Raw genomic sequence first — 27,183 nt, 5'->3', positions numbered from 1 at the left:
TTTTGGTATCCAAAGACAGTTGAAGGATGCTGTGATGGATTATTTGGGTCTCCACTGCCCTGGGCTTCACTTGGGCAGGAGTCCAAACTTCTCTTGATTTTCCTTTTGTAATAACGTATTTATTAAGTGCCTATTAGTGCAAAGTCCTGCAACCTGCTACTATTGAAAGTTCTGTTATTAGAGTAAAACTAAAGAGCTCTTGACTGTCCTGACCGTATTCTCTTGTACGAGTCCTGTTACAAATTTCTTAGTGTTTCTAGCACACAGGGTATCTTTCTTTAAGGCTGGTGTGCCTTTATAGGAAGTACCTGGGAGACAAAGACGAATACAAGGTGGACCCTGCCCTCAAGGTGCTTATAGTCTAGGCACTCAGAGTGAGTGAGTGCGGCAGTACTGGCTTTGATGGCTTAAGCAGAGTTCTTTAAGATGTTGACATCATTTGAAATCTTTCCTTGCCAAGTAAGTAGGAGTAATTTCAACAGGGAAGCCAAACAGTGCAAAGAGGCATGTCAAGGAATTCCATCACCCACGTAGCCAGGCTTGGTAGGTGTCAGGCTGAGATAACATACGTGATGTTCTGTGATGACATGGTGAAGCACAAAGACCACGGCAAAGGCTGCCAGGTACAGACCTGGGTGCGAGTCTGGCTCTGCCTGTCTCCAGCTTTGTGACCTTGGGCAATTCTCTTGGCCTCTCTGAGCTCCTATTAACCTGAACCCTCCTCATAGGTCTTTGAGAGGATTAAATAAGCTCGTGTGCCAGAAAGCTCCCGACACATACTGCAAACTCATTAAAGGCTTCCTTTCTTTCTCCTTCTCTTTCGCTGTTACTCTAGGATTTGGAGTGGAGCCCAGAGCTGTACAAAGCACTAGGCCCCAGCGCTAAATATGTTTGCATTCCTGGCAGCATTTTAGCCCTTTCTAATGACAAAGTTTATACTTTGCCAAAGCTGAATGAGAGGCGAGGATGGGGAGAGGAAAGGGACTAATTACAGAGGTGTAACACAGCGGAGTCGGGGACAGAGGAGAGCCACAGGACCAGTCATACCAGAGACTGAGTAATTCCGGGATAGTTAGGAGACGGAGACAAGAATTAGCATGTAGTGGGGCAAATTTAAAAAAACAACAACAACAACACTTATTATTTCAGAGAAATTCATGGGACTGATAAGAGCAAGATAAGCTAGGAGGCTTCTACTTACAGTTTCTTCAAAGTGAGAAATGCTGGGGTGGGAGCTGGTTTCCAGGGGCCAGGAGCAGAAATCAGGGCCCCTTAGGCAAATATCGTGACCACGGTCCCCAGGCCTGAGCCGCAGGAGCTGCTAACTGCAGGCGACCTTAGAGGAGGGGGCGTTTCCACGGCTGGGCAATTGCAAACCTGGAACGTGGCAAAGAGCAGGCTAACTTTATGGAAAAAAAATGGACGAGGGCTAAGACGAGAGCAGAGGCAAATCAAGACGTGAGGACGTGCTCCTTCAGCCCTGCCGATGGCCCTCAGACTAGCCTTTGGGGCATGCTGGGGAGGTCTTGGATCCTCCTTGAGATCACCTATGTCAGTCTGTCCACCTGCCACTCTACATTTTCCTCATAGATCTGCATCCACAAAGTTCCTAGTCTTTTAGGACGAGATCCACATTTTCAACCAGTGCGCCCCCGGTTGGAGTACCAGATCACTTAAATTTAGTGCCAGTTCTGTATTTTTGCTTTTGGGGCTATACTTCCAAAGATTGTAACAAACCAGAAGATGGAGACTTGCCTTATGTGGGAAGAGCGGACCTTCTCCTTACAGAAAGTCTGTTGTTCTTAGATTTAGTTAAATGTCTTTTAACTAGACTATAAAGGATGTAAGAGCAGGAGCTTGTTATATGCCCCTTGGTGTTCCCAGCCCCTGCTACAGGATCTCTCATGTAGTAGTCCCCCTCCACCCCCCAACCAAGTGATTACAGAATAGATGAATGACTGTAACGATGACAGTTCATTAAGGCTAGTCCCCTAGGGAGGGGTTGTCAGGAAAGGAGAAAATGCAGCTGGGGAAGTGGAGTGGGTGTTGTTTAACAAGGGTCCTTCAAGGCCAAATTTAAGGACAGTAGCTGAGAGGTCTTGAGAAACCACCAAGGGATGTTCATCAGGCCATGTGGAGGGGGGCTGATGGTGCTGGGCTAGCTAAGGTGAGAGATGCTCTGAGGCAGTTCAGTGGGATGGAGTGGAAGGCTTTTCTCCAAATCTTATTTCTTTGGCACAGTGTCAAAGTGTAAAAGCTAATAAGGCCAGTGGGCAAAACCTGTAAATCACACAAGAAGGGGGTTCCGGGTGTTTGGCTTTCTTGATGGGGTCCTTTAAGCTTATATTCATTGCTGTTATTGGCATGGTGCTCTAAACTCTTTGTTTCTTATCTTTAAACTGCGCTTTCCACCAGTAGAATTATTTTTGAATCTCATCTATTTTGGGAAATGCGAAAAAAAATGTGTATCTGAAATGCCCAGCAGGTTCTATTATCTCTTCTTGCTCTGGGAGATCAAAGTCCACCAGCCACTGGACCTATCTTTAAATGCTCCCCTCGATAAGCCCGTGCTGAGTTCTGTGAGCATCCAGGTAGGCTGGAGCAGCACAGAGGGTTCCCTTTTTAATGGCTCTCACTTTTCTTTCCAAAGGAAAGATTGCTTCTTAGGAGAAGAACAAAACAAAACAAAAATAAAAGGACGAGAAGCTTGACCCTATCCTTTTTCTTTCCTCCGGGCTAGCCTAAACACACCTGTGCTGCTTCACCCTTCAAACTTCGAGGTGTCAATGAGTTTAACACCTTTTGTTGTCACTCAAGGACCTCTCCAAACTGGCCGCACCTTCCTTTCCATGTGTATCTCCAGCCATCCTCCCAAAGTCCCCCTGAGCTCCCTCTGGACTCCGCTGGTCCCCATGGAGATCCCATCTTTGGAAAATCTGACATTACTGAATGGGAGCAGAATCTGCCACCCCAGAAGTTGCCACTTTGGCCTGTTGATTATTTTGAATTGAAGCTACTTAAGAAACAGCTGGTATAAGGACACTCTGATCTTCCTTTGTTCCCGAGAAAGCAGGAAATAAATCTCCCACATGAAAGGTATGCTCCCTGAACCGGGGGAGGAGGGGGATGTAGAAGGCATCCTTATCACAAGAAATAGGGAATTTAGAGCCAAGAAGCCTGTATAAACAAACCTTGTTACGTCTTCACTAATTTATTACTCCAACCTCAAACCCTTTTGTCTTGTCAATTCTTCACAAATTTATTGTTTCTTTGTCTAAAAGGTATAAAAGCTTCCTGTGTTGGTCGTTTCTTTGAGTCACATCTTTCTATGAGATTCCTATATGTATAAAATTAAATTTGTTTTTCTTCTGTTAACCTGTCTTATGTCAATTTAATTATAGGCTAGCCAAAGAATGTAGGGTAGAAGGGAACACTTTTCTGCCTCTACGTTACCTAAATTTGCTGTATAAATTTGTCAGTCCACAAATTTACTTCGGGCATGTATGTTCGTAAGCATTCGAACATACAGGGCTGTGTTCAGGTGCTGCTCCGGTACACACTCTCTGTTGATTGTAAGGTAAAACAGAACTGTGGAGGAATGTTCTGGTCTAGAATACAGGAAGCCAGGATCCCAAGGGCCTGGCCTGGGGGCTCTGTGTTGTCTGGTAGGCGGGTCCTCCCAGTTGTAGTCAATAGACTCCTATGTACATTCAAAGTTACTAGCTGTGTGATCTTGGCAAGTTACTTGACCTCTCTGAGTCTGTTTTCTCATCTATGGAATAGAGAAATAAGGATGACTATCTCACAGTGTTCTGAAGTTGAAATGAGATGATTAGTTTGAAGTACTCAGGTAAGAAAATGTTGCTTTCATTCTACCTTGAAGGAGGCAGTGTCTTCTGTCTGAGTAGTATTTGCCAGTCTCCTCTCCTTCGTGCGTGACCCTCAAGATTTTTACCATATCCCTAGCAAAGATCGTACTCTTACTTAATATTTAAGAAAACAACCAACTCACTCTTATTAAAGGAATGCATTTATTTAGGAAGGAAACTATATCATTTCTGTAAATACAGGTTAACTTTAAAAGCAAACACAGTGAAAACAAAACAATGTTACGGTACCAATGTCTAACCGGATACCACACCCTGCTAGAAACCTCTGAATTAAGGCTTGTTTTCCCTTTGTTAAAAAGGGCAGTTAGCAAGTTAGTGAGTAGGGGGTCAAGCTGTGCTGGCCCCCCAAAGGAGACCTTTTCTTTGGCAATCAAAAGGCATTGAAAGAACATTGAAAATGAATTTTTCTTCTATGCAGTTCAATGTTATTTAATGGTATATGTTTGAACATTTTTTGAAATCATATCAGGTACCAAGAAAGATAGCATTTCCCCCCCTGGGAAATGCTGGCCTTGGGCATCAGTCATTTGAGAGTGTCCAGGACAGGGAAGTTTCCCCCACAATCCCTCTTGAGTTCTTGTGGCTGGATTAATAATAAAATTGACACAAGACAGATAAACAGAAGGAAAAGAAGTAAATTTTAATTCGTGCAGATGGAGGCCTTCTTGTAGAAATGAGACTTAAAAAGTGGCCAAAGCAGGCAGCTTGTATGCTTTTGAGACGAGGAAACTATACATGCGTGAGGAATTGACAGGACAAAGACTTAGGTTTTGGGTGCTCGATTAGCGAGGAATCTAAACAGAGTTTGGGCTTGGGGTAGTAAATTAGAGAAGTGACAAGTTTTGTTTGCATAGGCTTCTTGGCCGGAATTCCTTGTCTCTGGTGCTAAGTGCAGTCTTCCACCTCCGGAGTTAGGGAGGGTACCTTTCACATGAGAGATTTATTTCCTGCTTTCAGGGAGACAGAAAGGAGGATCAGAGTGTCCCTCTTGCACTGGCTGTTTCTTAAGTAACCGTAATTCAAAGTAATGAACATACCATTGTGGTGTATTTTAGTGGGGGCCCACTCTGAACCCCAGCAGGAGGAAGCTATCAGCTGGTGACTCCAGGGGTGTGGGTCAGGACTGGGGTCTCCGGAGAAAGGAGCTGGCATGGAGTGGTGGGAAGGGATGGTCAGGAGCCTGGCCCTGGGATGGGGATTCAGGGCAGGGTTTCAGCAGAGTGGGATGCTGAAAATCTAGAGAATCTTACCTCAGAGGCTGCAGATTCGCTGCCTGTCGGATGAGGGGAAGGCCCTTGTCCTCTTGGCTCTGTGACGCATCGCTGCAGAGGTCGGTGTCTGTGTGGAGACGCGCATCTGTGTGATATTCATTTCTAGAATAGCTGTTTTTACTGAGCCCTTTCTTGGTGAGAGGCCCTGTACTGAGCGTTTTGAACATATTAACTCATTTAATTCTCATAACAACCCATTGACTGGGAACCTATATTCTCTTCATTTCACACACGAAGAAACTGAAGCCTAAAGGTTAAACAGCATGTTCAGAGCCCCAGAGCTTGTGAGAGGCAAAGGTGGTATCTGCAAATGTATGCAGTGGGCCAGAGTTTGCTGTACAGTATCACTCTGAGGCTAGAAACGTCGTTAAAAAGGGTTTTTCTTAATCCAGTTACAGCAGGGTTGGTAAGACGGCCATGGTCAGTCTTCGTAAGGGCTCCCTCTCCCACTGCACTGGACCACTTAAGTGGTCCCCCAGAGGGCAGGGGCGCCTGGCTCTCAGTCCCCGGCTGCAGCCAGAGTGGTTCTCCTGGTTCTTTCTGCTACTCAGTGCTGCCTGTGGGAGTAGGCTTTCCACTGTCTGCTGGGCAGTTCTGGTTTGGATGGAGACAGTCACATCACTCAATGATTCTTGATTTGGTTTGTAGGTTGTACCACTGGGTGAGACCCTTGGTACTGATCCCAGGGCTGCCGGGTTCACAGCCTCCACAGGCACCCAGAGCCTACCTTTCACTCAGAGTGCTGCCTGCAGGAGGGGCTCTGTCTTCTCTCAGGGCACTCTTGTCCCCCTTCTCAGTGAGTCCCCCCTCTCATGGCTTGGGCAACTCCCCTACTAGTCAAAGCACCAGCCCCTCTCCCCTTTCCCTTCTAGCTTAGCTCCGGGAAGGATCTGTTTGTCTGAAGACTTGACAAGGGCTTCTGGACTTGCCCTTGAACCACAAAGAAATTGTTAACTTCTTCCTGGGGTAAGAAGCACATAAGCCAGGGGTTCTTGACTTCGAGCACAAGAATTACCCGGAGAGCTTGCTAATAAAACAGCTTTGCGTCCGCCTTCTGTTTCAGAAAGTTCAGGATGGGGTTCAGGAATCCGTATTTAATTGGCACGAAGTGATTCTCCTACAGGTGGTTTGAGGAGCACGCTGTGAAAAACACTGACCTGGCTTTAGAACACAGAGGAGTAAAGAGGGAGAAAATGAGCATTTCAGGGATGACTAGGTTAATGTTAACATCGTTACAGCTCAACCCACAGAGACATTTGCATAATACAAATAGATATTTAAAATCTATACTGTTTTGGAAACTCTGGGTATAGTGGTGTAAGTATATGACTTACCTAGTATTTTCACCTACTATTATGGTGAGATCATTTTCTTTTCTTCCTCATAAGTCCTTCAAAAACCATAATATTTACGTCACCATAATATTTAGCTGTATAAATTTGTACAAGTATAAGCTATACTTATCAAGCTCCTGCCACTTAACATATGGATTGTTTTCGAGGCTTGATGTGCTAAATAAATGATGCTTTGATTAACACACTTCTCCATAACTTGTTATTTTGCTTTTGCGTTTTAAAATGGAGAACCATTCTGAACATTCAAATTGAGGCTGGCATTACTTTAAATGATTTGGTTTTTTTTTCCCCTCCAACTAAAAGATCATGTGGTTTGGTTCTTGTTTAATCATCAGTTTTTTTCTCACACCTTGGTGGAAACTAGCTTTCTGTTTTAACACGATAGAATAGCTGGGCGATTCAGCTAAGAAGAGAGAAGCGCTTTGAATGTCACACTCATGCGCCCACACTGTTCTAAGTGGGACAAGGACAGAGATTGTTGGAAGCCTTCGAGAACACCGTCTCGCAATGCCAGCCAGATAAGCCTTGGTATTTTCAGCTCCTGGTAGATGTAATCTACCCCAGAAACATCAAGCAGTGTATTTCAGGAAGCATCGCAGGTGGCTAAAACGTACTTTATGGTCGTTCGGGAAGTTGATACAAATAACTCAAGTAGTCCTTAGAACCACGGCACCGGGGCAATCTCATCTGGGAACTTGATGTAAATAGAAGGCAGGCAGGGAAGTAAAAAAGTGAATGACTCCTTGTAAAAGGTGGCAGCTTCAGAATGTCAGCTGATCCAACACTTTTGGTAAATAAAGGTAAACCAATTGGTCTATTTACAGCAGGGCAGGGGCCGTCTGACCCATGGGCCAATTTTGACTTGCTTTCAGCCAGTCACTGAATAACTATTAACCTCCTTTACTGAGCAAACATTTTCTATGGTTAAAGACTGTATTTGGTGCTAGAGATGAAAAAATTAGTAAAATCCTGTGCTTTATCTATCCTAGAATTGTTCAGAATCTCCTGGCAGAAAGACACATAAACACTAACAGTATAATGTGGTCATAGAAATAGGTGCAGAGTGCCATGGGACCTCTTGGAGTAATTCTAAACGTTTAAGAGTAAAGAGCCATCAGATTGTCAACAAAGGGTTAATCAGTTTGGAAATGATGCTCTTAACTCAAAATGGACGCTATCCTAGATATTAAAATAATATTAATGATCGCTATGCTTTATATGTTACTTAGATGGTTCAAAGCACTGTCACAGATACAGAAGAACTATTGAGTCAGACAGCTGGAAAGGACTTAAGAAGTCAGTCATCCAGCACAGCCTGTCATTTAGATGCATGAAATTGAGGGCCTCATCCAGGGTCCCTCAAGGTTGCGATGGCAGACATAGATCCAGTGGTCCAGTGGCCTTTCTCTTAAAACAACTGAAAATATTCTCTACTGAGCCCCCTGCCGTCTCTTTGGACTCACCGGCCCGACCTGCACGATGAGGATGGGAACTTAAGAGGTGTCTGCAAAGCCAACGGACACCTTAGCTATCTCGTCGGTACCCGTCTGAGTTTGCCGACCTTCCTATCTCTTACTCATTAAAATAGAATTACACTAAGGTTCTCAAATAACGTTTTCTTGGGCTTTACCCCTCTATTCCAAATTCCTCTTTAATTCTTGCCAAATAGTTTCGGGGGCACCCAGTCTATCTCATGTGTTGGTACACCAACTAGCCTTTCCAAGCATACGGTTGTCAGTCATTTTCTTCTGCCCTGACTCTTTAGGGTGAATCTCCCATCAAGGCCAGTTGCAGCTGAAGGCACAGCTGCTACTGACTCGTGCCAGGGGGCCAGGGAGTGTGCCCAGCGTTCCAGGGGTGGGTCAGGGCGTGCTGATATCTTTACCGAGGTGACCATCTTCCATTATTGTTTGCAACCAAGTTGCTGCATTCTGGACTCTGGAGATACCACCAAGATTGAACTAAATTCTCAGACTTCTCTCTCGCTCCAGCTGTGGCCTGTTTGTCTATAACCAGGCTGTTTTCCTTAACTCTCACTTCTAATGGGTCCTGCAGGCAAACAGACTCCGGGATGCTTGCCAAATGGGCTTTCAAGACATGGTAAAACCCTAGGATGAGTAAAGCTTAGGCTCTGAGCACAAAATCAGTACTTAACTATTTAGAAGAGCCGATATTTCATAGACGTTAACATGGGTTCCAAGGAAAAAAAGAGGCCCATGAGCGTGGGAAACACTGATTTCAACCAGTTAAATAGGTTTTGGGGGGAGGAGGGAGCGGGAAGAACAGCAGCTTTATAATATAATATAAAGTATAAAATCATTGAATATAATAATTTATTATGAACGTATACATGGCACAAATCCACTCATCAGTGTACAATTAGACAGTTTTTAGTAAATTTATAGAGTTGTGTAACAACTGTCACTGTAATCCAGTTTTTGCGCATTCCCAACACTCCTCTGGCTCAGCTCTCCTCAAATTTACAGCCACTCCCCACTCTCACCCCTGGCCCCAGGCAATCACTTAGCTACCTTCTGTCTCTATGGACTTGCCTGCTCTGGGGATTTCATACAATGGAGTCACAGGCCAAGTGGCCTCTTGTGTTTGCCTTCTTTTTACTTGGCATCATGCTTTGGAGCTTCATCCACGCTGTAATATGTGTTAATATTCTGTTCCTTCTTATTGCTGTGTTGTTATTCCGTTGCATGGATGCACCACCTTTCGTGTATCTGTTCACCAGTCAGTCGATGGACATTCGCATTGTCCCCAGTTTGGGGCTATTATAAATGATGTTGTTATTGACATTCATATGTGAGTCTTTGCGTGGGCATATGGTTTTATTTCTCTTAGGTAGATTTTAGGATGGAAGTGCTGGGTTCTTTGGTAAGTGGATGTTGAACATGTGAAGAAACTGCCAAACTGTTTTCCAAAGCGGCTGAACCATTTTTCATTCTTACCAGCAGCATATCCGAGTTCTGGTTCATCACACCCTTGTCGACACTTGTTCTCATCTGCCTACAGATTGTAGCTACTCCGATGGGTGTGGACAGGCAGCTCATTGTGGGGTGAAATAGGTGTTTATTCAGGTCCTCTCGCAGCTTTTCATACAGCCACGTGCGGTATGAATCTCTGAGAGAAAATGGGGAATAGGGTATGAACTTACTTGCTCTTAAAATTCTTTTTTTCCCCCTTAAATGAGCATATTAAAAGGCCTAATGTTCTGCAGAACACATTTTGGAAGGCATGAGATCATTTGATTATTATATTATTTTTAGCTTTGTTCTCTGTGATATTTAATTATGAACGAGTGTTTACCGCGCGATGATTTCAAATCAAATAGCATAGACGCAGAGGTTAATAGAAGGTAAACATTAAAGGAGGATGCTTAAGAGATTCGCGCTGGGACATTTTTTGAGAGGCAGTGATTTCCACAAATAAGTAAATGTCAGTTTGTTTTTCTCTGTTCTTGTTCCCCCAGCCCAGCCCAGATGGGCCCCACGTCTCAAGTGGAGCTGGGCAGGGCTCAAGCTGAGATCCTGGTTACATTTTACTTATCAATCCTCAGTCAGATGGCAATCATAATGACAACAACAATGATAATAAAAAATCAAATTTATAGAGATCACATCTGTGCCTGTCCCTGGGCTAAGCCATCTTCCTGGATTATCTTCCCGAATCCTCACAAGGACCCTACAATGCAGGTCCTGGTTTTACAACCATTTTGCAGATGAAGAAACTGAGGCACAGAGAGGCTCGTAGCTTGCACACAGATAGTAGGAAATGGCAGCGTCAGGATTTGAAACTGGGGCCTCGGATACCAGAGGCTGTGTTCTTGAACCACTCTGCTGTGTATCCTACCACTCCTCCAAAAAGGCAGATCAGCCCCCAGAAAGATTTTCATCTGTCTTAATTGTCGGATGCTGGAAAGATTTCCAGTCCAGGATTTGCCTCCTTGGAGTCATTATGGTCCGTCACCCTTGCTGCTCCCTCTCATCTGACAGGCAGTGCATCTCTTGTTCTCCTGTGAAAGTCCCTTGTGTCCATCCTGTCCCAAGGCCACCAGCTTTGCACAGGGCCCTAACTTCACCTCTGGACTACTAACACACACACACACACACACACACACACACACACACACACACACACACACTTCTACCTGGTTGAGTCATCCCTAGGTTTTCACTTAAAAACCAAGATGCACGTCCCCACCAGGAAAATCTCTCCAGATCCCTGCTCTGAATGCCATGCTGCCCTGCACTCTTCAACAACAACCTTCACGGCTCCCCTTGCTCAAAGGAAAGTTCCCAGTCCCTGAGCAGGGCATTCAGACTGATTGCTATTTACGTCCCCAGTGTATCTTCCGTAATTCCCCCTTCTTGGATCATCTGCTGTGGGCAGGTGCTTCACTGCTGCCAAAACAAACCATTCCTGCCTCTGGCCTTTGCTGCCTGTTCCCCAGCCCGCAGCACCTTCCTCTCCGTTGTTGCTTCTCTGAGCCCTTTCCTGCCCTTGGAAGTCCCCTGACCTCTGGGATGCTTAGCAGCAGACCAGCCCATAGTGATCCCTCCCTCCCCTGAAGCCCCTAGGAGAACCTACAACCTGTGACCCTGGTCATCTGTCCAGCCTCTTCAGCCTCAGTCTTCTCTATTGTAAACTGAGTGTAAAAACATTCCCTGCCTCGCACAGTTGTCTCGGTTGGAAGAGGTCAAGCACAGGATAAACTTTGCATTGCACCTGGCTCAAAGCCACAAGCCAAGTGTTCAGTAAATGAAAGATAATATTGTTGATAATTAAGATTGTCATTTTTATAACTGTATGATACTTTGTGTTCTTTGACTCTCTCATGAGGGGTTGACCTCTTGAGAATGGCGATCAAGTCACGTCACATCTAATAAAATGCATTAAGCACCAAAGATCCTGGGGAATGTTTGTGGAGGATGGGCAAACAGTCTTGAACGTGGGAGTCAGAAACCCAATGTCAGTCTTAGCTCTGCAGGGAACTTGGTGTGTGACCTTGACTTGTCTCCTTGAGCTCCCAGCCCCTTCCACCGTACATCATCCCTCACGATCTCTTTGAAGCTGGCTTCAAATCCAAGCCCTGATATTGATTCTTTGTGTTGATTTGGGCACATTCTTTAATCCTCTTAGTCCTCAGTTTCTTCGTCTGTGAAATGGAGAGAATACTCTTTCTTCACTACTGACTATGAGGATAAATGAGGTTGGGCTCGTAACCTGCTCACCTTCAGTTGGTAGCTGCTCTTCTGGTTGTTTTGTTATTGCTGTGTAGTTGATAAACAGTAGACTTGCCAATGTTTTTGAATGAGTTTTCCTGGTGCCACCAGAACAAAGGACTACAAGTTGGGTGGCTTAAACAAAGAAATGTATTGTTTCTCAGTTCTGAAGTTTGGAAATCCAAAATCAAGGTGTTGATTTTGATCAGTCCTGATGAGGGTTGATTCCTTCTGAGGGCTGAGAGGGAGGATCTGTCTCTCCTAGCTTCTGGTAGCCCCAGGCATTCCTCGTCTTGCAGATGTCTCGTCTTGTCTTGTAGATGTCTCGTACCCTCCCTGTGTCTCCTCAGCGTCTCCCTCTCTGCCTGTCTGTCTCTGCGTCCAAATTTCCCCTTTTTAGAAGGTCACCAGTCATATTGGATTAGAGCCCACCCCAATGACCTCATCTTAACTCAATTACCTGTATAAAGACATGTTTCCAAATAAAGTCACATTCAGAACTACTGGGGGTGAAAACTAATACACCTTTTTGCGGGGCGGGGTGAACCATTCAAACTATCACATAGAAGATTAATAGTTGCATTCTCTAGAAAATGCTTTGCTGAAAAAAATAACTTGACATTTCTCAATGAAAGAGGAAAAAAAAACCCCACAACCCTTGACAGCCATTTCTCCTGACTCCACAAAGCCTCTGCCATACACAGCAGTTCATTTAACTGGATCAGATGAGTAGAATTCGTTTTGACAAAGATCTGCTTCTTTCCATAAAGCAAGTCCCAGGACCTTTGCCCTGAATGGTATTTCCCACATGTGCTTCTGGAATTGCAAATCTATCACTGCTGGTTCCTGACATTTTTGCAGAACCCCCATGATGGAAATAACACACCAGATCTCAGGCAGTTGGCGTTCTTTCTCCGTTTTTTTATAGCACTCTGCAAAACTCTCATGCTGTTTACATGTGATTTATATTCCTCCTGTGCTCCCTAAATGGATATAATAAAAACAGATTTAGAATATTAATCTGCCATGGTTCCGACCAGCATGGTCTAATACAAATTTATTTACTGGGGATGGTGAAAAATCTGAAAGGATAAAGTGAGAATCAGTTCTCAGTAACTATTTTTTGATGATTTTTACCACACTGTTTCTCAAAGCGTGGTCTACTGGATTCCTCGTGGAAAGTGCAGATTTCCTGCTCCGTCCCACCCCGTCTGCAGGTTCAGAGCCTTTGGTGGGAGAGATACTGGGATTTGCATTTCTCATGAGCCGCTCTTGCGCTGAGTGGTTCTGGCCCACCCTGCGTTTGAGAACCGCTGGTGTCTGGTACGCCCCAGTAGAAATGCGTTGGGTTGTGGGAGGCGAATGAGTTCCGGAGCTGGAGTCTGTCCAGGGCTGAGGGCGAGCAGGACCAGGCAGGCAGGTGTGGTGCAGAGGGTCCGGGGATCTGAGGGCAAGGAGAGGGCGAGTGTGTCCAGTCCGCTGTGAGGTGGGTCTGCTGAGCCAGGTGAAAGGGCAGTGTGGGTTTCAGGTGCAACAGCAGCCCGTACAGGTTGATGGAGTGGGTAACGGCAGATGGATGGAACTGGGGAGTGCGTTTCTGGCAACCCCAATGAAGAGCTCTGGAAGTTGCAAGAGTTGAAATGGGTTAAGGTGTGTGGGAGGGTCCTGACCTCCACCCCGAGGGGCTGCTCAGTGAGAAGCTGGACCTCAGAGCCACTTGGCGAGCCCTGTGAAAACTCAGGTTTCTGAGCTTGAACTGGTCCCTCTGCATGCCTTTTAGAATCTGTATTCTAAGGCTCCCCAGGGGCTCCAATGTGACAATCCCTTGGAACAGCATTTGGGAAGCACAATGGCCACAGAAACACTGACTTTGGGGATCAGTGGACATGGGTTGAGTCCTGGTTCTTTGACCATGATCTACATCTGAGCCACAGTTTCTTATCTGTAAGATAAGGATACATTTTTATTTCTTTTTTTTTTTTCTGATTGTTGTCACAATCAGGGGTAAGGCATGTGATACATTTCACAGTTCCTGGTGGCCAACGTCCATCATTAAAGGGTGGCTCTGGACCTTGTGAGCACCGAGATTTTACAAACGTAATTAGGACGGGGTGTGTTGGGCATAGGAATCGACAGACGGACCCAGTGATTGGAATTGGGATAGAAAGTAGGGTCTTGGCTCTGACAATACTGGGTCCTGGTTTCCAGAATAGGAACTAGAAAGAAAAAGAGCAGCAATGACATCGAAGCTTAAGCAAGCAGGTCAGGCCCTGCCCTAAGCACTTCATGCACAACTTCTATGAGTTAAGTACTATTATCTCCCTTTTACAGATGAGAAAACTGAGGCTCAGAAAAACATGTGCATGATCACACGGCTCTTATGTGGCAGAATCAAATTTCAGACACGAGCTTTCGAGCTCTGGGTCTTCAGACACTGTTCTTGCCTATTTAAGGCAAGTACAAGGTCACAATGGCCCTGGGAGCACAATGCTATGTCTCCAAAGTAAGCTGGGCTTTGGGGAAAATGGTCCCAGGAGTTTCTTTGCCGTACATTTCTAGATGTAAGATTGTACAGCTGCTTCCAACAAAGTTAGAAAAGCTGGCATTCTCATAACAGACGCTGAGCTGTAATAAACCTGCACTGTTGCCAAAAGCTTGATAAATTCTAACAGAAAACCCATATCACAGAATTGTCTTGTATTGGAAATCTCTTGTCCCCTTTACATTTCATTTCTATGTAAGATTTGACCCCTTTCATGGGTTGATCAATGCTTCCTCTCTGACCACCGCTGTCTCTCCCCTTGTCCTCTAGCTCATGGATTTAAGGCTCATTTCATTTGATGGGAATCGGATGTCTAGTTAAGATTTCCTCCACTTTATATGGGAAGCACTGGCATTAGTAAATTTATTTGTTTAATTCTGAGAGTATTTTGTCAGAATTTCTGCATTTCATACCATTCTCCTCTTTCCTTTCTCTGTACTCGCAGGGCATCACCTTCAGTAGCAGAACAAATCAGGCCAGCCAGCCAGCTGCCAAGCCCTGTGGGCTCCTCATCAAGGAAAACAGCTGGACCTATTTCTAATCAACGTCTCCCAGCACAACACCTTTGGATCGCTCAAGGAGACCAGACCGGAATCTGAAACTTTCCAAAGACTTCCAGTAAGACATCGAATGCAGAAAGATCCTTGGGTTGCCTCTGAAGACATTCGCTCTGTTTGAGACACAAAGGGGGAGAGAACAGGTTCACTTTCACCCAAGAAAGTACAGGCTACATTTAAACCTCTGAACATAAACATATAATGGATGATGTTTATTGAAACAGCCCAAACCTCTATCACAGTGCAAGGGATATAGCTCAAGAGGCAACCCGGCAGTCCCAGGACCAAGGAATGGATGACTACAAATATCAGGACCACTATGAGGGCTATGGCCCCAGTGATGGCTATTATCGTGGAAATGAGTCCAATCCAGAAGAAGATGCACAGAGTGATGTTACAGAAGGCCATGACGAGGAGGACGAGATCTACGAGGGCGAGTACCAGGGCATCCCTCACCCGGATGACATCAAGACCAAGCCGACCAAGATGGCGCCCTCCAGGGCAGATGGTCTTCGGGGCCAGGAAGACCTGATGGCGGAGAGGATGGAAGATGAGGAGCAGCTGGCCCACCAGTACGAGACCATCATTGATGAGTGTGGCCACGGGCGCTTCCAGTGGATTCTCTTTTTTGTTTTGGGCTTGGCCCTGATGGCAGATGGGGTGGAAGTGTTCGTGGTGAGTTTTGCCCTGCCCAGTGCAGAGAAGGACATGTGTCTGTCCAGTTCCAAGAAGGGAATGCTTGGTAAGTGGAAATTTTCAAAGATCGTTCTCTTTGTGGCATTAAAATGTGAAGGAGAAAGAGCAGTAAAAATTGGATAGCACCTGTCAGTGCTGGGCGTCTTAAATCTATCACAGTGTCCTTGCAACACTATCATTTAAATCCATTTTGTCATTAAGGTATTTTTATCTCAGAGAATTTAATAGGCATAGGTTTACACAGCTAGTAGGTATCAGAGCTTGGATTTCTACCCAGATCTGACTCCCAAGTTCTTTTTTCCAATTTTTTTTTTTCAAATTGAAGTATAGTTAATGTACAATATTATATAAGTTACAGGCGTACAATATAGTGATTCACAATTTTTAAAGGTTATGCTCTTTTTTTCCCAAGTCTTGTTGCCTCCTTGAGCATGTGATTTCTCTTCTTCGTATTAAACCATCTTCCATATCCAAATGACAAATACGTGTTGTGTGTGGCAGGCCAGAGGTCTCTTTCACACTGTCCTTCTTTCTGTGTCCTTCCAGAATCCGATAGCATCCGCGCCTGGTTTCTCCTGTGTCTAAGCATTAGTGGGCTGAATGCCTGTGCCTTGGCGGTGAGCGCCGGGCTGAGCGCACCCGCAGAGGTCCCTGCAGGCTGTGAAGCACAGATGGATTCCGCAGGATGGGGGAGCAGCTTTGCAAATCAATGATGAGACTAGCATCCTCGGAGCCAGACATCAGCTCTCAGGGCTGGAGACAGAGAGGAGTTTGTGAAGTTAGAGAGAAGATGGGCATGAATAGTGTGGCATAGAAGAGATTCATCAAAATATAGACAAGGGTTTGTCTTGGTCATTAAATGTCCTGCAAAACATACCCATTCTCTGCATTTAGAGTCCATGCAGTCGATTGTCTAGCAAACATACAGTTACCGAGAACAGACTGTGAGTCAGGTTTTCACTCAAGACTGAGTCATAGTTACGGCCCTCAAGAACTCAGAATCCATCTAGCAACTTAGTTCATTCATTTAACAAATATCTGTTACCTGTTTACTGTGTTTTAGTCTTTGTGCTCAGGCCCCAGGGAGGAAATATTGAGCAAGGCAGGTGTAGTCCTTGCCTCTCAAAGAAATTACATAAAGCAGGACAAACAGGCATTAACAAACGCAGGGAATTGTTTAATTACTGTAGGGACACACGTGCTATGAACCGCTTTGTGCCATTCTGGTCCAATATCTGCTTTAGAGCAAGGATTGGCAAGCATTTTCTGTAAAGGCTCAGAGAGTAAATATTTTCGGCTTTGCAGGTCCAGATGGTCTCTGTCACCACTATTCAACTCTGCCTTTAGCACCAAAGCAGCCATAGACAATATGTAAACACAAGGGCATGACTTTGTTCCAATAAAACTTTATTTACCAAAAAAAAAAAAAAAAGTCAGCAGGCTGAATTTGGCGTATGGGCTATAGTTTTTTTGCCCCCGATTTAGAGCCACAGTAAATAAGATTGGGATATAAAACAAAGACAGCATCTGCATAAAGAATTGTCCCTGGGGGGTGGTTTAAAAATGATGTTATCCATTCCCACTTAATTAAAGGGACATTTAAAATGATGAGAACTCTGTCAGATGTGGCCGTCAGGGAATCAAAAGAGACCAAATATGTACAAACAAAAGAAATGATTTGAGAAGCAAGATATCACCCAGAGTTTTTAAACACTAACAAAATTTTATTTTTTTAAATTATTTTTATTATTTTTTTTATCAACAGAAGTTTGTGTTTAAGTTTCAATAGATTTTTTTTAAAGGGTAAAAAACAAAATAAAACAAACCCCAACCTCCTGACCAAACCAAACCATCCCCAGTTCATCTAAACATTTCCAAGGTACTATTTTGTGTTCTGCTATTCTCAACTGAAACCCTGGGTCCATGTTGGTCCAAATTGGTACTGTTAGCAGTGATTTCATGCCCTCTTGGTCTCTCAGCCACCCTGGTGCCCAGCAACCCCATTAACAGAGCTGCAGCATGGTTATAGCTCCCGCTGGCTCCCAGGGCAAACGCTGGGAGTGGAGGGAACCTGGTCCCAATCTGGAGAGCCCACGCGTGTGCAATTTTGCTTTCAGTGTTTACCGTGAAGATGCTATGACTCAGCCCAAGAGGGGCAGGCAGACCCCTGAGCAGAGATGGACTCCCTATACACTTGTGGGCCCCCTTGATGGTCAGACAATGTGTCTGAGTGGATCCAAGGAGGCAGATGACTGGAGGGTCTCGTGAGGCCAGCTTTTCCTTGTGATATCTCGTGTCAGCTGCGTAGTCACTGTGGTGCTTAGAGGACTTTTATCCCATCTGTACACATCAGGAAACAGGCTCAGAGAACTGCATTTAATGTCAGGTGGTCATTGCTGGGGCTGGGATTTTAATTTCAAGGTCTGTGCTTGTCCTGCTGCACCATACTGCCCTCCCTTCATGCATGGTCTTCAAGACGGAGGTCATGACCTGGGGTGGGCATTCTCTCCATGTCATCAAGCACCCCATAGGTTGCTTGAGCACCGTGATTTGCCTCTAACAGAGAGATAGCATGGTGTGGGGAATAACGGTGTGAACACTGGTGTCTGGCCACTAGGGTTTGGCAGTTGGCTATACCTGCCAGTGACCTTGGGCAAGCCATCACTTCTTTAAAGATCGGGTTTCCCATCTATGGAATAGGGTAATGATCATTTGTTGTGAGGATTAAGTAAGATAAAGCTGATAAAGCAATCAGTGTTCCACGCCTGCTGAGCAACTGTTAGCTCTTGTTATTCTGTGTTATGACAGTCTCCCTTCAGCATCTGCAGTGAATTATAGCTTCAGGGAGATAACGCAGCAGCAGGGACGCTGGAGCCGGGTGGCCTGGGTTTGAATCCTTGCTCTGCCAGTTCTTAGGAGGGGGACTTGGGGAATTACTTAGTGTCTCTGTGCCGTGGTTTCCTTCTCTGCAAAATAGATGTGCTAATGGTATCTACTTCCCAGGGCTTTTGTGAGGACTAAATGAGTTTAGTGCATTTAACTTGACTTGTCATTTCAAATGACCTCGAATTGTTGGCATCTCAAAGCCTTGCTTCCTTCTAACCGGGGTAGCACCAGCTATTGATGACACTTTGAACAAACCTGCAGCATCCTCCTCTGCCTGCACTTGGTCAGTTGACAACAAAGTTTTCCCATAATTGTCAAGATATCCCTTAAGCTGGAACAGCAGGCAATTTCTAGCACATACTGATCCAAAGAAAGAGAACCTCATTTTTAGGCAAGAGTTCCACTTTTGCCTTCAGAATTTTGATTTCCTGGAAGGGTCTAGTTATTTTACTTTATTGGCTGTTAGTTTGTGTGCCATCCCCAGTGGGAAGGCTTAGGGAGTCCCACACTTCAGACAGTGACTTAGAGCCTAACAGGGAACCCCTGGGCCTTGGTGTCTGTGTGAGCTAAGGGAGGACGTGGAGCAAAGCCAGATGGGGTGGATTCATTAGAATAAATTGCACATTGAGTTTCCATAGCAGCTCAGGGACGGATGTATTACTCTGCTTTCATGAACGATTAACCTTTAATTGTTTCATATGCAGATTCGAGGTGAGAGCATCAGGGCAGATCATTTGATTATGAGCCACTTTTTCTTTGCCCTGAATTCAGAGCGTCAGTTCCTGAAAGGAGGGGCCACTCTGTACCCTAGAGCCTGGCACAAAATATGTGCTCAATAAATACTTACTTACCATCCTGGAAGCAAGTACTCATGATGGTGAAATCTACCCCTAGGACTTTTCATGGAATCTTTTTGTGTTTGATTTGTATCTGTTGTCCTTATTTATATTTTTTAGATCATAAGTTTCTTTAGAATAGAATGAAAGCCAGGGGTTCCCTTAACAGTGTCTACACTCATGGCCATGTTTAGGAGTGTGGACTTGAGTCCACAGGCAATGGAGAGATGTTTAATGGGGAGCTAGTAAATGCCTTTGAGAAAGGGAGTGGTAAGGAGGTACCTGTGATTTAGGATGATCACGCTACTCCAGTGATTTTGGTGTGGGGAGTGGTTTTAGAGGAACAGAATCTTAAGGATGAATTTTCTGAATTGGTTCTGGGGTTTCTGCAGTCAGCCCTGTAACCTGGTTAGATTTAAAGACACTGTTTATTGACTCTATTTCCAGTCGTAAAGAGAGCACTGATCGTTCACGGCATCTTGTGGCACTAGAGATATACAAAATGACATCATGTGGTACTCCCAATCAAACACTTATAAGAGGTAAAGCTCTAGGTGACCACTGCTGTCAAACTAACTTTTGTCAAATTAATGAGTATGAGCTTGGCTGGTTGCTCCTGATGGTCACTGACAAAGTGGGGAAAGAAGCGAATGAGCTCAGGGACTCAAATTCCCAGCGCAAGCACTGCATAAATGACCCGAAAGCTTCTATGTCTGCCCTGAAAGAGACCTTTATCTCCTGAGATTGTTGATAGCCAAACCCAGAATCTCATCCTCTGAGGCTGAATTGCAATGCAAATTGAATTCCTAGCCTCGCAGGGTGTCTACTATTAAAGTGAGAGCATTGATGGGGAAGAAATGGGATCCTGGAAGCCGGCATGGGGATGTGTGGGAAGGCCCTGATGAAGCTGAGGACACTGATCTCCGAAATTCTTTTGAGTCTTCTTGGCCAGTAGAAGCATCCTCTCCACCCCTGTATTGAGGGGATTAACCTTGCATTGATGAGGAAGCTGCAATGGCCTCCCATGAGGCAGTTGCCTTGGGAGACACTGTGTTTTCTCCTCAGGACCCCCACCCCACCCCTTTTTCCTTCTGGACTTGTAACTAGACTCAAGTCCCAGCAGGTCCCTAAAAGTGAGGTTCAGAGTGACCCATAAGGAGGTATGCTACACTGCAAAAGAACTTCTTGATTTTTCTAATTTACACAGGCAGAAATTCAGGGAGTAGGCGTGGGGATGGATTCAGGGTGTGGGATAATGGTGGAAGGAACATAAAGTAGGATTGAGCCCCATTGATTGATATGGACCCACTAAACAGAGATTCTGCATTTAACATTGGAGATTGGGGAGTTAGAAAAGGCTCTAGAAGTTTGGTTGGTTGATTGGCTAAAACATGGGCCAAAAGTTGGCCCAGAGTCAATGATCTTGAATGCCAGATCTGCCTCGATTTATTGTAGTGGAAGAGAGTCAAAGGCTTAGGGAGATTGGAATGTTAAGAGTGGATTTGTCATTTAAAGCCTACTCACCTGCCTTGGGAGGACACACTTCTCACCATGACTGTGAGAAAAAAATTTGCAAAGGGACCCCTGGCATCCTTGAAGGGCTCTGTGAGCACTCTTCTATGTGGGGCAGACCTCACAGTGGGGGCTTCAGTCCCTGAACTGAGGAACCTAAGTGCAGTGGGAATACTTGGGTCCTGGGGTGGCAGGGGTCAAGTGGCAGCACTTAACCACCAAAGTCAAGGTGGATGTGTTTAACGGACAGCAGAGCCAAGGCGTTGATCAGAATAGCCTGAATCTTGGAAACTTGGGTATTCCCAGAAGTGAGATGGATAGGAAGCTTACTAAATTCTTATTTGATCTGCATAAGCAGAAAAATTCCAGATCAAGTGAACGAAAGTTGAATTTGTCTCATAAAAATAAGGGCATGTCCCCTCAATCCATTCCCAGCTTTGAGCCAGTTTATAGAGCCAACATCTATAAATGAAGGGGAGGCTGAGTCCCCTTGGGGAAGGATCCCAGTCCATAGTTTCTCTTTCTCCCAGTCTTCCCCCAAGAGACCTGCAGCTTTTTGCCAGAGTGACTGTGCATTGGGGAAAAGGAAATAAGCAGACCTTATGAGGATTACTGGACACTGGATCTGAATTGACACTAATTCCAGAAGACTCAAAACACCACTGCGGTCTGTCCGTCAGATTAGGGGCTAATGGAGGTCAGGTGATCAATGGAGTTTTGGCTCAGGTCCATCTCACAGTGGGCCCAGTAGGTCCCCAAACCCATCCTGTGGTTATTTCCCCAGTTCTGCAATGCCTAGTTGGAGTAGACGTATTTGGCAACTAGCGAAATCTCCACATTGATTAAAAATGGATTTTCAGAGACAGAGATCAGAGGTGGGAGACCTGGCTGAAGTTCATTGGAATAGTCCAAGGGAGAAACCTGCAATTCTTGGATATAGAGGAAATAGTAGAAATTGTTTGAGTGTTTTGACAAATCGAGATTTTTATATAAAGCTTTAAAGTATCTCTGCTGTAAGCACCATTTTTTCTTATTTAATTTGTGCAAGGAAGAAAACAGACTGACTTACGCAAAGAAGACAACCACTCTTAACTTCAAGAGATTTACATTTTTATACAGCTGATTGTATTTTTATTATAATAAGAACAGTGAATTCATAGTCACAGGGTTGGCTATTACAAAGCTGATGAGTAAATTCAATTTTCTGTAGCAAACATACAATGAATAAAAACAATTTCCTGTACAACCAATGAACCCACCAACCAGCTAATCAACTACCAGCATTGTACTCGTAAGATTAAGAGTTATTTCACAATTAACCGTGGGGGTTAAGAAAAATTTTGCAAAGAGATCTTCTTAAGACAAAACCCTTACTTTTATGATGTGGGATCCAGACTGAGTATGGATTTAGCTTTGAGTGAGGCACTTTTCCCACCTGTCTCCAGCTATTTTGTGTTTCTTTTGTGTGTCTTTCAACTGAGTCCTACCTCAAAGGATAGAGCCCACCTCAGTCTGAAAGCCCTTGTGTCAGCAACTTCTAATTATTAACTGCTTGTTCAAATTTACGGGTCCTGGATTTCTGCTTTGGCTTTATCAAGGTTGAGTCAAAGATATGTGGTGCTTGTATGTGTGTAGGTTTTGGTTTTACATGGAGGGAATAGCATTGACTGGAGAGAGAAGGAGAAGAAGAAGGAGGAGGAGGAGAAGGAGGAGGAGGAGAAGGAGGAGGAGGAGAAGAAGGAGGAGGAGAAGGAGGAGGAGGAGGAGGAGGAGAAGGAGGAGGAGGAGGAGAAGGAGGGGGAGAAGGAGGAGAAGGAGGAGGAGGAGGATGAGAAGGGAAAGGGGAGGACGATGGTTGGGATATTTGCACGCAACTTGACCAGCGTGAAAAAGTGGAGTCGGACCCAAAAACCTTGTTTGTGTTGGCGCAGGGTTTTAGGGATGATCAGTGACCTTTTACTGACCCTGTGAGTGGTCAGAGTGATAATGCCCAGTTTGCAAGATGAGGGCAGAGCTGCTTGGAGACTGTAAGAGATGCCTGCAGTCCCTAAGGTAGTTTTCTTGTCCTTTGCTGTCACTCATTGCCACTCGTGTCCACTGTGGGTTACTTCACAGTAATGGGGTTGGAAGGTTTATTTTCTCATGTACAGATTTCTTCACAGAAAGCAAAGGGAACGGATGCTAAAGGCTCAGTGACTTCCCAGTGCTGGTACAACCTCTGTTACCTTTCTTCTAAACTAAAAGCAACTTATACTGATTATACTACCACCACCAAGAGTTTCGATTTGATAAACTCTTACCTTGCATCCATTTTATACATGACGTTTCTGATCCTTATAACGACCTGCAAGGGAAGCATTATTTTCACCACTTTACAAATAGTCCCTAAGAGTTTAAAGTAACTCGTCATAACTAGTTAGTTGAAACCAGCTGTATCTGACTTCAAAATCTATTGCTTCTCCTTTACCTGGCTGTGCCACCTGTAGAAGATGTTTCCAGGTGCCCAGTACATATGTAACCTTGAGCCAGCTTTTATGCAAAATGCATCACTCCAATAAGAGGCAGTTGCCAAGTAGGCACGAGGCCTCCATCAGAGGGCTGGAGTTTATCCCTGTAGGTGAGAGGGTGATGTAGCCCACATCCCAGCCGGCTGGACCAGAGAAGCCAGGTGCTGATTTTACCCCAGGCAATGAAATTCCTGCAGTGATCCCCGAGGCATAGACTCTCAGCCCAGAATAGGCTGTCAGGGAACTGAAGAGCAGTACCACCATCCTCCCGTGAAAAGGGTCCCAAGGGATGCGCCATCACCCTGTACGGACCAGAGCAGCAGAGGCACAAAGGACTGCCTCCCCCGCCCTCCCATCCCACCAGGAACCACATCAGATGATGGAACACTCACGCCCAAAGTGGAGTTCATGACTGTGCAGCTGTAATGGATCTTTGTAGGCCAGCGGGTGTAAAATGTCTCTCTATTTATAACTCTTATGCAGTGCAAGCCTGGATGAGTTGGTTTTCACTGTGCAAAGGATTGATTTAGTTTCCAGAGAAGTAAGCTTGAAAGTTTCAGATATTAGCAGGGCAGGGAGGAGGGAAGGGAGAGTCAGATAGATGGTCCTGGAAATGTAATAGCCTTTGACATGCCCCATGGGGTCCGCTGAACAGACTGAATGTGAACACTCTTCTCTCTGTGGGGACTGGCCCAGGCGGCTCAAATGTGCAGAGTGAGCACCTTCTCTTTCAACAATGGAGATTTTGCTGACTCAGAGGCGTGCATCGGTCTTCACTGGGGATGTGCAGGAATAGCCCAGAGAAGTCGCGTCCTTTCCTTGGCCTCTCTGCTTCACCTCTCCTTGGGTCCTAGGCAGGGAAGTCTTATCCTTTGAAGGAAATGTGACAACAGATTATAAGGCATAAGCCATTACTTACCACATTATAGAATCATCTAATATCAGATGGGGAAGGGGTAAAGGAGAACTCCTGGCACACCTTTTGTTTCCAGTTGGAGGAAACTGAGCTCTGATGAGGAAGTAAGTTGGTCAAGGTCATGTGCTCCGAAAGTGGGACCAGCAACCCTGACTACTGGCACAGAGCTCTATCCTCTACATCGAGTTATCTCACTTTTTGCTCTAAAGGAATGATTGTATGAATCAATCAGGTGATCATTCCTCTGTATGATTCCTTTTTCAGGAGGCACTATGTGTCTAGGATGCATGCAACTGCTGGTAACAGTGACTCTAAATCATGAAGATGCTTATTCTTTACTTATCAAGATTTCTTACAGTTGGTGGTTCCAGGGCTGGGTCAGTGGTTTACTGTGATGTCAGGGCTTGAGGTCTGGCATTTGTGATTCTCCTTGCCTTTCCCTCATGGTCACAAGACGACCACCAGAGCTCTAAATGCTACATCCTCCCATGATGGCTTTCCAAGCAGGAAGTAAGAGAGATGGTGGCAAGAAAGTGCCTCTTCTTCAATGTTCTCTTTTTCACAGGGCACAAAAATATTGGCCAGGAGCCTCTGACAGACATCCCTATGTATCTTTTTTTGCTCTCCCTGAATTGTATTCACATGACCATCTTAAATTAACTATGATTCATCCTCGGGTTGGGTGTGTGTGTGTGGCAATTTCTCTGAGCACAGCTAACAAATACCTAACAAAAACTACACTTCCCTTAACAAGGAAGAAGAGGGAAAAAGTTTTGTTGGGAGTGTGACCAACAGTGTCTATCATATGTGTAAGTGCTTTGCAGGCGGACTGTCTGACTTTATAGTCTGGCTCTGTCACTCACTATCTCACCTTAGATAAGTCAGTTCACCTCCCTGAACCCTGGTTCTTTATCTATAAAATTAAGACATTATTAGTGACTACCTCTCAGAACTATTGTGAGGCTTAAATAAGAGAGCGCACATCAGGGGCTCATCACAGTGCCCAATAAGGACCCAATAAATATGACCTTGCTTTGTATTTTCTTTCTTCATTTTACTGAATAACTCTTTAAGGAATCAATTATTTATTGAGTGACTCATTGATGAATGACATACAAGTCCCTCTTTCATTTTAGAGGGAAACAGACAATAAGTAAGGTGGTTCTCCACCCCTCTTCCCAACCTCCATCCTTCTGTTGGCAGGAACAAAGGGAGCTCCAGAATTCAGTGTGCTCTGGGTAGGTCCTTCAATACTTCTCTCCCCCGCCCCCCCCGCCCCAGACTGGTTTCGAGACCTTCAGGACTGTTGTCACGACCTTTATCACTGTGTGTGTTGTCACCATGAGACGTCCGTGTCTCCCAAGAAGTTCCTTATCCACCCAGACTTTCTTCCCCGTACAGCTCTGTGCATCCTTTGTTTTTTTCTTATCTAATCCTCACTCCTCAAGGTCTTCTTTTACTGTCATTTACCTTTCTCGCTTCCCTGAGGACATTCCTTAGCCCTGCATTCTTAGTGGGTGGCTCTTTTCTTTCTCATACTCCACATCCTGTACCATAGCTCCTCTTAGCTCCTCAGTAACACACCAAGACCATTCGCCCTCCCTCCTCTCTAAAACATCCCTTGCTTGAATCTCCTGTCATCAGAGTGTGTCACCCACCTTGTTGCAGTCATCTACTGACCCCCTGGTTCCTTGAGGATTTTAGTTCTAGGTTTACTGTCACCATCCAACACTATTTCCATCACAATTCTTGATGATTTCAGTAAGCACTTTCCAGTACCCTAGTGAAAGCCCTCGGCAATTATGTCCCCCTTCTAAGTCTCTTACTGTCCTGGTCTTACTTCAGCTCTTATCACTGTCAATAACTCCAACCCCTCCACAATCCCAATGTCAAGTGCTCCTGTCTTTCTGGCTTACTCTGTCTAGTCCTCTAGCTTCTACAATTGTTCAACGTCATGTACACCTACAGCCTTTTGGGCTGTCTCTTACCACCCTCTTGTCCTCACCCCATTCTTCACTGAACTTAAGCTCTGTGGACCAGAACCAGAACCATTCCCTGCGTATGCCACCAATTTCCTCGTGCCTCCCTCACTTTGTTGTGTTCCCCAGTTCTGTTTACACCAACTCTTCATCAGTCTGTCCCTGTACCCTGTAGCTGAACATGGCTGGTGAGATATGCACAACGTGGTTCACTGGCCTCACTTTAAATTCATTGTCAAGACCCTTAAGGGGACCCTTATGCTGCCAGACATCATCCTTCGTTTCCCTGAACCATTCACTTTCCCAGTCTCCTTGATGGCTGTTTTGTGCCTTATCTTCTGTTCTTCAATTCCCAGGCCCTCCTCCCCATCGTTACCCTCAGCATAATGAAGTCAGTTCCTCTTCCACTGAGAAAACAGAAGCAACCAGAAAAGAACTCTCACAGCTCCTGCCACCACACTTACCTTCCTAACTGCCTCTGTGCTTTCACCTTATTCCTGTTGCCATGGAGGAGCTGAGAGGCTCATCTGTCCTCTCTTACACTAGATTCCCATCCCCTCTTACCTACCTCCCCAGAGCATCACTTTTGTAATTCCTATTTTCCTCCTCCTCATCTAGTTTTAAAAGTCTGTATGGAATCATTCCCATCAGCACACAAACATGATACATGATTGGAGTTTCCCCAATCTTGACCCCATGCACATCTTCTCTATTTCTCTGTTCTGTTTTCAGTAAAACTCACAGAATCTGAGTCCTCCCTTCCCATCCTCATTTACATCCACTGTGAGCAGGATTTAGTCCTCATCACTTTAGAAAACTGTGCTTGTCTAGATCACTAGTGACCCCTGCTTGATCAATCCTGTGGTCCGTTCTCAGTCCTCAGATTTCTTGACCTGTCAGCAGCAACTGTACGAGCTGACCCCTCCCTTCTCCTTGATACGTTTCCCTTAGTGGACTTCTAGGCTATCCCTGCCTCCAGTTTTCCTGCTGTTCCACTGGCCATTC

At 45.1% G+C, this 27,183-nt stretch overlaps 1 protein-coding gene and 1 long non-coding RNA gene across 7 annotated transcripts in view; one reads left to right on the top strand and one right to left on the bottom strand.

Annotated features, from left to right (window-relative positions):
* SV2B (synaptic vesicle glycoprotein 2B) overlaps positions 1-27,183 on the top strand; it is a 155,332-nt gene that overhangs the window by 80,666 nt on the left and 47,483 nt on the right. For 4 of the 5 annotated variants that reach the window (XM_010975718.3, XM_031440509.2, XM_031440510.2 and 1 more), the window contains exon 2: positions 14,735-15,588. In XM_010975718.3, the coding sequence (XP_010974020.1) occupies positions 15,138-15,588 (451 nt within the window). In that variant the 5' untranslated portion in view covers positions 14,735-15,137. Of the gene's footprint in view, positions 1-3,832; positions 3,851-14,734; positions 15,589-27,183 lie in introns of those variants that run through there. The other variant, XM_064480554.1, reaches the window with a different exon arrangement.
* Positions 4,608-6,213, bottom strand: LOC135319560 (uncharacterized). Of its 2 annotated transcripts, XR_010378266.1 has the most exons (4): positions 6,177-6,213; positions 5,141-5,228; positions 4,928-5,035; positions 4,608-4,837 (listed from the first exon to the last, which is right to left on the bottom strand). It is a non-coding gene; the product is annotated as an uncharacterized LOC135319560 (long non-coding RNA). The 2 variants fall into 2 exon arrangements; XR_010378265.1 differs by lacking the exon at positions 6,177-6,213 and having other exon boundaries at positions 5,141-5,281.

The sequence above is a fragment of the Camelus dromedarius genome, chromosome 29, assembly GCF_036321535.1.
Source record: "Camelus dromedarius isolate mCamDro1 chromosome 29, mCamDro1.pat, whole genome shotgun sequence".
Lineage (NCBI taxonomy): Eukaryota > Metazoa > Chordata > Mammalia > Artiodactyla > Camelidae > Camelus > Camelus dromedarius.
Note: the sequence above shows the minus strand (reverse complement) of the source record. Positions and strands in the feature narration are given on the sequence as shown.